The 13,567-nt window shown below is 43.5% G+C and overlaps 1 protein-coding gene across 2 annotated transcripts in view; it reads left to right on the forward strand.

Annotated features, from left to right (window-relative positions):
- FNDC3B (fibronectin type III domain containing 3B) overlaps positions 1-9,390 on the forward strand; it is a 282,861-nt gene extending 273,471 nt beyond the window's left edge. For both annotated transcript variants that reach the window (XM_083503926.1, XM_083503927.1), the window contains exon 26: positions 4,844-9,390. In XM_083503926.1, coding sequence (XP_083360052.1) covers positions 4,844-5,155 — 312 coding nt within the window. In that variant the 3' untranslated portion in view covers positions 5,156-9,390. The remainder of the gene's footprint in view (positions 1-4,843) is intronic.
- Positions 9,391-13,567: the final 4,177 nt, after the last annotated feature.

Raw genomic sequence — 13,567 nt, forward strand, 5'->3', positions numbered from 1 at the left:
TCCCAGAGCAACTGCGTAACGTAAAGGCAACTGCAAGGCCGAGCTGTAAGAAAGCGGCGCGTGCGCTAAGATCGCTTTTTAATAAGTAGGAAGCATGCAGCCACATACTCTTCTTTTATTATTTATTTAAGCAGAAGCTGCGACCGAGGGGTCGTGTTTGAGGTGCATCTTCTCCCTGCTTTCACCGCCCCCCACCCTTGTTTGCAAAACACTCAGGCACATTTATCGCTCGTATTGTTGTTTTTTTGCTGTTAGCCTTAGCAACGTGGATATAAAAACAGCAACAACACCGTAAATGTGAAGTAATACCACAATAAACAGCAAACAGTACAATTAACATCACTGAACTGTTACAGCATTCCCAAGGCCGACTGCATGAAGCTCTTGCTTCCTGTCGCTCATGCCGTAATTAATTTGTTGTTTGTTAAAAAAGAGCCACGAGGCTCCATTGTCTGTTTTGCTACAAGATACCTCAAGGAATGTCACCAGTGGCATTATTTGTCAAAAAAAAAGTAGGTCTGAATTTGGCAGAGGAACGTGCATATCTTGCTTACGTTATCAGCTTGCCCTTGCACATTGATAAAGATCTTTTTATCTTAGAATATTGATCAGAGCTGCACTTGTTAGTATCTCTCTCTTGAATAGGTGTTTGTCTGGCAATCAACTGCAACTCTGAGCGAGATAATAACACTTCCTCCTCAAGAACCATTTTGTTATATAAGTGCCCCCTTTCTAGTTTTTATGAGTGTTGTTTTTTGCCTCAGTATTGAGTGTAGGCTCCACGTGTATTCTTTCGCCAGGAGTGATGGCCAGTATTGATCCCAGCTCTGATCTGCTGCTGCTGGTGGTGGTCGTGTATTTTTTGCCTCTTTAACGCAAACGTCCCTCCCTCTGCTTTGTTTGGCTGCTTTGAGGAGAAGTCAGAAATGAGAGCAATTAGTTTTATACAGCGCTGTTGATATGCAAAGTTTTAAAGGCGTTAAGTTAATAAGTCGTGTAACACTTCTCTGCAGTAGAAATTAGGACTGGGGGGGTGTATTAAGATGTTGGTAGTCACACCATGGACACGGGTGGCGCTGTGGGTTAAACCACAGAGCCTAGGACTTACCGATCAGAAGGTCAGCAGTTCGAATCCCCACGACGGGGTGAGCTCCCGTTGCTCGGTCCCAGCTCCTGCCAACCTAGCAGTTCAAAAGCACGTCAAAGTGCAAGTAGATTAATAGGTACCGCTCTGGCGGGAAGGTAAACGGCGTTTCCATGCGCTGCTCTGGTTCGCCAGAAGCGGCTTAGTCATGCTGGCCACTTGACCCGGAAGCTGTACGCCGGCCCCCTTGGCCAGTAAAGCAAGATGAGCGCCGCAACCCCAGAGTCGTCCGTGACTGGACCTAATGGTCAGGGGTCCCTTTACCTTTACCTTTTAGTCACACCATGCAAGCACAGGGCTTGTTCAGGATGAAGAGCTGAGTATCTTGTGTGTACATAGAGAGAGAGAGGGCGCATGCTTCTAGTCTCTAAGGCTGCTTTCTTTCAGACCATTGGTCCATCTAGGTCAGTATTGTCTGCTCTGACTGGTAGTGTCGCTCCAGGGTTTAAGCCAGAAGTCTGTCCCTGTACTAATGAGATGCCAGGGTTGAGTCGTGGACCCTGTGCATGAAAAGCAGGTGTTCTGACACGGGGCTATAGCTCTCCCCCATAGTTGTGCTGTTCCTGGATTCCATAGGGATTCGATTTTATATAACTTCAGGCACAATCATTGCAAACTTGTTGCATAATACAGACATAGGGTGCATTGAAGGGGGAGAGAGAGTGAGCAAAGCAAATTGTCCCTGTTTGCTTTTCCAAATGATTGCAAGCTACTTGCAAAGCAGTTGTCCTGAGATGACACAAAGCAATAGAACATGGGTGAGGGGAGGAAGGGCGATAACCTGCCTCTTTCTCACTTTGCACTTACCTGCGGCACAAAAACAAAGAGGACTAGCTTTAAAAGAAACAAGCCCCCCCGGTGGTTGTAGAGGGGTAGGGAGCTCTGTTGGCAAATTTGCGTAGAAGTGAACTTCTTTTGGCACTTTCCCATGCATGCAGATGGCACTGCAAGGTTTGTTTTGTTGCCGTAATTGCCTGATGATCATGCTTTTAGCGTGCGACAGTGAGGGGCGTGCGGCGGTGCAATTGGCAGACGCGGTTTCAGACGTAAACAAACCAAACGAAGAAGACAAACTTGGTGCTGTACTTTTCCTGAACCTAGTAGCCATTCTCAGCTATGCCTTTTCCCCTATCATCCAACATGGAAGTTGAAAACCAAGCAAGAGAGTCATGTGTTACAACAAGTGACCTTTTCTATTACCAAAGCTCCAACAAAACAGGAGTGGAGGTCATGAGGAATGGTGTGAAATGGTCTAGCATAATGAGTAATATGGCGATTGTGCTGGTCAGCACAACAGAAATCCCACACGATTTATCCATCAGGGCTGGCTGAACATCAAAGCATGGGCAATATGAAATGAACACCCCAAGTTAGTGTTGCCCCTGAGGAGCAACGACCCCCAAAGAGGGGGTCTCTTTGCACTTCCCTGATTGTTCTGAGCTGTACTGGTTTCACTGGTTTTCCCAAGCTGGACTCATGGTTTAACTTTCTCTAGACTAACCATGAGTTTTAAAAGTTTGTCCTAGAGAGCCCAGAAACTACAAGCCCGGGCTCGAACGATGGGCTAAGCCAAACCATGGTTTAGCACAATAGCAGAACAACTGGAAAAGAGCGGTGGCTACAATCTTCTCTCCCAGGGCTCTGAGAGTCTGGCCACAGTGATCCATTCACAGATGACCTCAAAGCTGGGACTGTCGTGGAAGTGGTGGCTGGTGCAGAATGCAGTGGCACAGCTGCTGTGTGGTACAGCCTGCCAGGAACACCTTTGTTCAAAAAACATCACTGGCTGCCTGTTTGCTACCAAGCCAGATTCAATATAGTTAGAATATTGACATGCACCTAGCAGCTTGGAACCACAACATTCTGTTGCATCTCCTGTTCAGCAGAGAGAGTTCTTTACACTGAAGCAAATCTGAATCTCTGCGGTGTTGAAATAAGGAAGCTGTTAAGAGAAGATGGCCATTAAATCCAGGGCTTAAGCAACAGGTGACACGTCATAGCACTTGACTGTTAAAATTTAAAATATTGACTACTTGCTCCCTAAATTGTTGAAAAGTGGTTTGTTATTTACAAAGGATGTTGCGAAATCCCTATTGGCTTTTTCTGCTACCTAAATCTGAATACCCCGTGCCAGGCATTTATGCAGATTCATATTTTCTCCCACTTAGTGATTCATATTCACTGAGTCATAGCTTCCCTGTGTTTTATTAGCCTGAATTGGTGAAATCTCAGTAGCAATCTTAATAATGATATCAGTAAGTGCACCCGAGAAACTTTTTTACGTTGTTTTCCTACCTGTCTTGTGTACGTAGGAGGGCAACTCTACTCACTTGCAACTCTTTGGATGGAGGGAGTAATTCATCAATTGCTATCTTAAAAATGAATAATGCCTGCTATGATACATGTATTGTGTGTGTCAAGTGCACATTTACTCTCTGTTTGTAATTATGGCAATTATGTGTGGATTGCACATGCAGATTACTGATCATTTCATTGCAACATTATCTGACAAATAAACACTGCAGTGAATGGGACCAGGGATTGGGGGAATTATTTAACCTTCCTTGCTTTGAGTCCCCCATAGGTCATGCTGTCTGGTATAACTTGTGGCTGGCTCTCATTGCAGCATTGCACATGAACGGACAGAGATTTTGTTCCATCACAGGACAACAGTCACCCTTCCATCTGACAGGAAAACCCTGAGTCAGCTTTTGACAACTCGCATCCCATCTATTGAATCACTGTAATAAATGCCCTGTCTTTTGTATAAGGGGTTTTCCACTGTCCCTGCAGAAAGTCAGGTCTGATTGTTGGTTGCTGCGTGTAAGATAAATGACTGAAAAGCAACTTGTATTGATAACGAGGGATTGCCCCAAACATTGCTTTTACTGCTAGAAGCCTTTTGGGACATACAATGGACACTCAGGTTGCGAACGCGATCCGTGCCAGATGCACGTCCGCAACCTGCTGGGTTCACAACCTGCGTCTGCGCATGCACGGGTTGCGATTCTGTGCATGCGCAAAGTGTGATTTAGCACATGCGCAACCACCGAAAACCGGAAGTAACCCATTCCAGTACTTGCAGGTTTCGGTGGTCTGCAACCCGAAAAAACGCAACCTGAAGTGGCTGTAACCCGAGGTATGACTGCATATATCTTGTACATGCCCAAGATGAAATGCGTACAAGCCCTGGCATGATGCTCCATGATACAACCACCCTGTGCCCAGTTTTATAAAATGCAGGGTGCGACTTTATATAGTTTGCTTGTTCGTATGCCTCACAACAGCAAAGTTATCTGTGCAACACACCGTCGTAATGAAAAAAACGTTAAAATTAAATGATAAGCTACCGCCCTTTCAGTTATTTTGTGGTTTTTTAAGTATAATTCCTGTGCGCACACATGTTTTTGGCATGCACATGGGTTTCTGCTGCGGAGCCTCTTCGAGGAAGTAAAGCAGACATTGTATAAATAAATAGTAGGTGGATAAGTTGTGCAGCTTTCTATAAAGTATTATTTCCAATTTTCAGCAGAAACTGTTCATCTTTCCTTGTCTCCTGTTTCACAGCATTTACCACCCCCACCCCCAGTATTTGGGAATCGAAAGTTTCCAAGATACCTAGCTACCAGCCATTGTGTGTGTGTGTGTCTGGACCTGATTCCTGAGCAATCTTTTTTTTTTGTCGTTTGTTCCCCAAAGGTGTACAAGGGAGACGAGACGACGTTCCAAATCTCAGGCCTTCAGACGAACACAGACTACCGATTCCGCGTGTGTGTTTGCCGCCGGTGCTTGGATACCTCACAAGAACTTAACGGACCTTTCAGCCCATCTGTTGCCTTTCTGCTCCAGCGGAGGGAGCTGATGCTCACGGGGGAAATGGGGAGGATAGATGACGCAAAGACGAAAAGTATGATGCCTTCGGACGAACAGTTTGCCGCCCTCTTAGTCCTCGGCTTTGCCAGCGTCTCCATCTTATTTGCCTTTATATTACAGTATTTGTTTATGAAGTAAAGAGTCCCATTACAAAGGTATCATTTTAACTAATGCTACGCATTATCCACATGTTTTATTCAGATATTCCTCTTATTTTATTTTATTTTCTCCTTCTCTCTTTTTTCCCCCCAGTGGTGTTTTCCAATACATTTTATACATTTTTCCTGGATTAATGTGGGATGGGGTGGGCATAGGGATAAAGCCCTATTTAGGAAATACTGGGAGTTCGGGTGTTCCTTTTCGAAACTCAGAAGACTAGGAAGTGGTCAGAAATATCCAGGGCAGATACCAAAAGCAAGTATGCCTGGTTTGTTTTTTGCCTTTTTTATTTTTATTTTTGTTTAAATAATCTATTCTGTATTTGTTACTTTGCTTTCAATGGATTCAGAAATGTAACCAATTTGCCTTCACTTTCTTGGGGTTGTTTTCGTTTTTTGTTTTTGTTTCGCTAACATCATTGCAGTCTTTTAAGTTGCAAGTCTTATTACATTAGAATAACTGCTTTCCGCTCTTCCGCATCTACAAGCCTTAATCACCAAGTATAGCATTGCGGTTAGAATGTGGCGTTCGGCGATACACAGTGTTGGACAAAAACAGTAATTAATCAACTTTGCATACAATGATATCCACTACATTTTTCTCCTCCCCTCACCCCTTCCTCTCTTTCCCCCCTCCCCTTCTTTCTACATTGTTTTTTTTAAAAAAAATTAAACTCCGCTACATTATCAACTATATATTTAGCACATTTCAATCCAAATAATTTATCCTGCAACATGAAGTTCATTTAAAAAAATAATAATAATCTCTTTATTCCAGTTGTTTGCGCACTATGAGCTGCCTGCATAACAGATCCGATAACCAGATAGCTTTATAAGTGACAAAGCATTACAGTCCCTACCATTTCTTTATTTTATTTTATAGCGGTAATTTTAAGAGGGCATTGTGCAATAGTTACTCCCATGTCCAGCTGGTCTTTTTTTAAAAAAAGAAAAAGAAAAAATGAAGCTGCTTTTAACTTGTTTGCCTTTGTATATACTCTTAATCCAATCACTAGATATATTCACCTTGATTTATATGTTTAGAACTGGCGAGAGAGAGCTTGCTGCCTTTGCTATTTATATTAAGTATTATTACCTTTTCGACGTTAAGTAATTGTTCAGTCAGCCACTTAAGAGGGGAGGAAAAAGACGCCCATCTGTGTTGGGGAAACCTGGGAATGAGGCCTCCGAGGAGGCATAATTTGAATGTGAGGCATTGCAGAGCGTCACACCTTGCTCCTCTCCCAGGAAGCGCCTGCCCTGACAAAACGCGGGATGTGACTTCGGCGCATTGCAAGATGTCCTCTAGCCCCACTCCACTTCTCGAGGCTGCTGCTTCCTGGGCGATGTTCCGGGGCACACACACTGCATCCCCCATGTTGCAGTAAGTAGGGAGAAACGAAAGAAGAGAAGGCAGGGCGGCCGCTATCTTCAGTCTGCATCCCATAATATCTCAGTCCAGCCTTAAGCTTGTGCTCTTCCCGCAGCAAATGTGACCCATTGCGAGAGCCAACGTCAGGGTTGTGTTGTTTTCTTTTCTTTTCTTCCTTTCGGAACATTGTCTTTACATCGCTGGCCCAGGTGGGCATGTCTATCCAGTCCATCAAAATCCTTGATATATGAATCATTGGCTTATTTACACAATATCAATGTTGTCCAAGTGCCTCAGGGATATTGATAGGCAGGAGGGGCGAGTGGATTCCAAAAGGGCGTAGCAGACACAGGGCCAGGAACTTTTCCCTTGTAAACACAGCCCTGAGTTGCAACGGACTCGAGTTGCGTTTCTGCAGCGCTTGCACAGGGCAGATACCTGCCTCGCGACTCCTGGCCTGGCAGGGCAGCTGTCGGAGAAGTTCCAACACTTTGTATATCCCTGCTTTTTAAAAGGAGAAAACAAACAGAAATAATCATTTTGTATATTTTTGCTGTCTTTGGTATGGCTTGGCTCTTCTGTCCTCTATGTTAGCTACGACGCAGTGTCCCTGTAGTAGCATATATTCCCATAACCAAAGTAATGGGGGAACCAACATTATTTTTGATCTAGGTTTATTTATACTATATACTGCATACAGTACTTTAAATGCCAATTACAGTGCAATCTTATTATTTATTGTAAAAAAATAAAATAAATAAAAAGTGTACTTATGTACTAAATTTCCCCCGCCCCCTTCCTTTGTAGCATGTTATATTTTCAATTTTATTTTATTGTCAGTTTTTGTTTTATATAAGTGTAGGTTTACCAACATCAGCATTCCTAGGATTATTAAGCTTCTTACAATTTTACTTGTGCATTTTTTGGGGGGGAAATAATGGGAGTGTCTTAGTATATTAATTGCCAAAAAGAACGAACCCCTCCCCTCTGATATGGGGCCTGATAAGCCAAGCATCTTGCTGTGGGATGGCTTTGATACTGAATTATCTGTGGGGTTTTGTCTAGTATCAGAGCTTGTCGAATTATACGCTTGATCAACGACCGAAAAGTTTACATGTAGCCAAAACTAAAGTGAAACGAAAAATATGACCATCTCTTGGAAGGACATTCTAAGGTTTGACGAATTATTCTTTGTGCCTCTCTAGATGTAGCAAACTAGTACAAAGGTTCTGTATCTTGTTATTGACTATCGTTAGTTTATAAATTTGCCTAGAAAACTAATGGTATTGAGCTTAACTTGCCTCTTTCTCTTCCCCACTTCCTTTGGCCAAAGTCAATGGCTTGTCAAATGTTCCTAGTGGTGTTTATATGTGTGTGTTTTAATTTAAATTTATTTCTTGTATGAAATTTGGGTGACCACAAATATAAGTTCTGGACATGTTGTTTTGGTGAAATTTTGTCTGCTTAAGGGGAGGGGGAAGTGCCCCTTCTAGAAAAAGTTAGTTGTGCATAAATTTCATTGAACTTAACGGGAGAAGCGAGTCCTGGGATGTTGGGCTCCCATGGTTTCTAATGTCTAAGCAATGTATCGGCCTTGGTCTTCGCTGTAGCTAACTTTTATCTGGAGTGGGGCCAGCTGGTTTTGAAAGCTGATCATTGGGAAAGCCACAATTTTGTAGAGGTCCCTTCTCCACCCCCCACTCTTCCTCCTCCACCCCCCACAACCCCACAAAAAAAAAAAACTGGTTCACTACAGCAAAAATCTCCTAACACCTTTAAAACTGAGTGGGAAACAAACTACTGTAAACTTTGTAAAGGCGCTCTAGAAATTGAGATTTATACATTTTGAGTGTTTAAAAATGAAAGATATGGAATTGTAGTTTTACATAAGGTTGAATAAATGTGACGAGGAGGGAAGTCTGTAACACTTTATTATCGAGAAAGTATTTAAAATAATTTGTTACGTATTTTTATTGTAGTTTCGAAAATCAAATGTCTCTTCCTTAGCCCTCTCCCCCCTTCCACACACACTGCCATGATCCATGAAATACCGTGGGGTGACATGTATGGTTCTCTTTGCAAACACTGCCATTTACGCCATAGGGATTGACTAGAACTAACCTCTCTGATGCAGATGTAGAATAAAAGTGTTGCAAATCCAAATCATTCCTGATTCTGCCTCCGTAAACAGCAGACTTGTTTCTGCTGATGGCTTTGTTATATTTCCTTATACTGTACGTCTGTCCCGGCCCAAAATCAGTCTCAGCTGTGTACAGGCAAGTTCCCCATTCCCAATCCTGTAGACTTTAAAAGAAATTGTAAAAATAAAAAAAATAAAAAAATACAAAGTGGGGAAAGTATTTTAAGAAACTATTTAAGAGGAAAAGAAACATTTTTATATTATCTGCCTTTGTCCTTTATGAACTTGAAATGTTGTAGTTTTCTAATCCTGTTTTCGTCAGCGACAGTAAATCAGTATTCACTGTTATCATGGGAAAAGTGCCCTAAATTGAATGTTTCCGAACATTATCCTTGCACAATTCTTTAAATTGAAAAAATAAATAAATGATAATAATAAAAGGGTTGGTTTTTCTTTGGGGTTTTTTTTTGTTTGTTTGTTTTTTTACCTCACTAATAGGACATATACATTCCAAGCTTTTCAACTCTTGAGAGAAATAATCATAAGTTTTCTTGTATTGTAAATTTAACTATTTCATACGCATTGTATTAAAACTGCCATATCGATTTTAATGTATAGATTTTTGCAAATATTACGCTATGTATGTATCTGTATCTGTAGTGTATATGTAATATATTTATGCCCAATAAATGTTTTAATTCTTTATTGATAGCAAGATTCCTTTTTCTGTGGCTGGTAGCCTTATAAGTAGGTCACAGTGGCAAAGAGTAGGGGCCAGTCTATGAGGCTATGGTCAGCAGCAGCATTTGAGGCCAGTCCTGTTCATCTTGCTAAGTGGAGAACTTGATCCATCTCCTTCCCTTCCATTGCGTAAGTGTCAAGGTGTTAAAAACTTGTCAACGAGCTCATCTTCTACAGATTCAACGGAGTGTTGATTCCAATCTCCTCTCATGTGTAGCGAAAGACAGTAGGGGGCTGCTGTAGACTCTACTGTTGCATCCTTTATGTCAATATAGAGCAGGCAACAATGTGGAAATTGACTGAAAAGATAAGAAACGGAATGGATCCTACTTATGCCTGGCTCCCTGGGAGGTAGCTTTCACAAGGAAACAACCTTGGGGGGGAGTGAATGCTTATGAGCAATCAAGGCCCTCTAAACAAATGTCTGTTTTCAGGATCAAATTTAGCACTTTGAACATCACTGTCGCCTTCAAGAAGCAGGTTCTGAGAACACGCCATTCTCAGAGCTACGTTTGGGTGACTTGTGTGGTACCATTTAGTGTCGTATCTGGTGTAACTCTATGCAGGGGCATACCTAGACGTTGGCTAGGTTCAGTGGCGTAGCGTGGGGGGCCACCAGGGCGGTTGCCCCAGGCGGGAAATGGTTAGTGGGCACAAAATTTCAACACCCGGTGCTGCCTCAACACAGCTCTTCTGTTGCTTTGCTGCAGTCTCCTGGGTGACGCAGACACTGCTAGGCAGTTGAATGTACACACATACTCCATCTGTTTCCCTACCACCTCTCTGTGCGGCCCCGGGTCCTTGCAATCCATGCTACGCCACTGGCCTCCACCAAGGGTACAGGCCTGGGAGTGGGTCACAAAAATTGTGCCTCTCCACTCTAGCTCAGAATGGGCTAGGAGCTATCCACGTGCTCCCAGGGCTGCTGCTCCCCTGTTGAAAGGATGGAGGTGGCCCCAATGTATCTCCTTGCCAAGACCACAAGGGAGCCTGGATATGATTCTGACTCTACAGACCCCAGCTCTATACCAGCTTCTTGTGCCTAGGGTTGTTCCCCCAGAGTGGTCTGATTTAGTCCAGGCTCCCGCATTGTGCTGAAGAGGCACGGGCAGCCTCAGCCTCGCTGATAGGCTTTGCAGTGAGTAATGGAAGCCTCCACAGTGTGATGGGAAGTTCTCTCTGGCTCATTAAGCCCTGCAACCTTGCTGAAATTGGCAGCAAGGGGAACAATTGTAAAGGTAGGAACTTCAGCTGCAAAATGTGGAGGCAGCCAAAGTGTCGTCTCGGATGCTGTGCACTGCAATTACAAGGTTGCCTCCAGACTGTCCTTGTTTTGTGGGTGGGAATTCAGGTGCAGACCAGAAATTTAGGTTGGCGCAATTAAAGAACTCTTGTCGCCCTGGTACAACAAATCCACTTTTTTTTGTTTTTTGTTTTTACTTGTACTTAGGAAATTGATGGGGAAATGTAGCAAAAAGTGTGGGCTGAACGGATGATTAACAGAAAGATGTATAAACAGACCATAAGCAAATTAGGATGAATGCTCTTTGTCGTATAAGTGCCCTGCAGACACACCAGAACCCAGTAAAGACCCAGACATGGTCTAACCTCCCCATAAGCAAATCGGGATGAATGTGTAATAAATACCTATATTTTTCGCTCCATAAGACGCACCTAGTTTTTAGAGGAGGAAAACAAGGGGGGGGGGAATTCTGAACGAAACACTGGATGTATGATTTTTGTGGTTCATGCTGTGGCCACAGACATGATATGTGATTTGATGGTGAGTTTGGGGTAGCCCAGTGCAAAAATCCTGAGAATCCATGTGGATCCATGGTTTGTAACCACATTTTTGCGCCATTGCGGCCCCACGAAACAGTGGATGCGTGATTTTTTGGTGCAGGCTGTAGCCATGGACATGTGATGGGATGGGATGGTGAATTTGGGGTGACCCAATGCAAAAATCCTGAGGATCCATGGGCTTTTACCACGCCCCTCCCAGGCAGCCTCCTTTATCGCTAGCGTCCCTTATCTCCCTCCCCATCGCTTGCCGATCAGCTGCTAAGCGGCTTTGTTTCAACACCCCCTTCCCTTTTTCTAAAAAAAAAAAAAAAAAGGCACAACCTGCTTTTCACCCCTGAGCAATTCAGCTCCAGGGACCACACATTCACTCCATAAGACGCACAGATGTTTCCTCTTTTTAGAGGAAAAAAGTGCGTCTTATGGAGCGAAAAATACGGTCGGTCGTAGGGAAGAGCCAAAGGGCTTGGGGGTTGCAGGGCCAAGCCATATGAAACACAGTTTGTCAAGTGAAAATGACCGTGACATTATTCATGGGATCGTTACGGATGGTGGCTAATGTTTTGCCAGGGGAACGGAGACCACTGCGCCTGCCAGCCTTGCAAAGTGGCTCAGGGAGGGCGGCATGAGGAGGGCGCGACAGCCACGTGCCCTTCGACCCAGCTTTGCAAACCTCTCCTGTGGTCCTACATTTTGCTACGGCGGCAGAACGCCCATTTCTTCAAAGGCAAGTCAATTAATTTCCCATCCAAATCCCCCTTCAATGAACGCTCTTCCCATTAACCACCCAGCCAGCTATTTGGTTAATTTGCACCACATCCCAAATAAGTTCCTCTTCTGTTAATTTACACACAAACACACCAAGCCCATTCCAAATCAATCCCCCCCCCTTCAGGATTTTCTGCAGCCAGTTTACTGAAAGTGATTTGATCCCTTCATCTTCTCTGAAGGACGGGAGAAGGGGAAAGAATATGCATCGCTTGGGTGAGGGGAGGTACGAACGTTGCATCGTTTTCAGAGGAAGGGGGCTATTCCATGAGATGGCCAAGTTGTTAGGTGCCATAAGAATACAGGGAGCTGCTGTCTACTGAGTCAGCTCTGGTCTATCTAACTCAATATTGTTCACACTGAGTGGCAGAAGCTTTCCTGGGCTTTCAATAACAGACAGTCCCAATCTGACCTGAAGATGCCATGTGTCGGACCTGGGACCTTCAACCCAACCAACAGATGCCATATCGCTAAGCTACGGTCCTTCTCCAGAAAAACATAAAAGTTTGCACAATGGTTTTCTTTCTTTCATCTTGTTTATTGAGGTTCCTCAATACCATTTACCGGAAAGGTTAGGACAAGCAAGCAACAAAGAAGTTGAAATAGCAGAATTAGTGGCAGGATTAAAGCAGACTCGTCATCCCCACACAAACAGTTTCAAATGTCTGAGGGGCTTTGATTTTGTTTCCCCTTTGGAGATACTTGAAAAGTTTTGAAGTAACAGGTGAAGGCAAGTTTTTAGCAAGTTAAAGGCACATATGTTCATATTAAGCTGTTTTTGACGTTTGTAAAGGTTTTCCCCCATGGCCACTGTGAGGGATTCAATGCTTTATAGATAGCAAGGCCTTAGGCATCAAAACGCATCATGCAGACCACAAACCATCATGAGAAGAAACCTGATTCTGCCATCCATTACACTTGAACCATCTCATTTACACGGCCAGTTGGTTATGATGAACAGAAGTGTTGAGGTTATAGGTGTTGGCTTTTTGCAGTATAGAGACGCTGCAGAGAGCTTGCTGGGGAGATCATGCATTAAAAAGAAAGGACTCAAAAATAACTTAAAGAAGGTTTTAATAAGAAAAACAAAAACTCCATTAACACTAAATATATTAACAAACCAGACCCAACCACCAACCCATCCCCCAGGGTAATGGGAGAGCTAGATGCTGCTCCTTATATACTCTACCCAGATGCTGACACACCTTAATCAAATACAACTCAGCAGCACCTGCTATGTTACACAGCTGTAAAGCTGGGTCTCGTTATCTTGCTCTGGCCGTTGGTCTGGCCCCTTAAAGACATACACATGGAGTGGAACAATGATGAACCTTTACATTTAAAGAAACCATTCAACAATAGGCACTTGGGACTAAGAAAGATGCTGAGGGCAAAACTGAAATAAATGTAAAAGGTTGCTTAAGTTGCATGATTTTAGATTTGAGAATCTGGCACTCTGGAGGACTGTGAGTTGACAGAACAGCTGTAATTATGAGGCACGTAGGGAGAGAGGACTCTTCATTGGATTAAGTACCAATATCTCCATAAGATCGACAAAGATCTGTGGGTCA

This window comes from Podarcis liolepis, assembly GCF_965112155.1.
Source record: "Podarcis liolepis genome assembly, chromosome: 5".
NCBI lineage: Eukaryota > Metazoa > Chordata > Lepidosauria > Squamata > Lacertidae > Podarcis > Podarcis liolepis.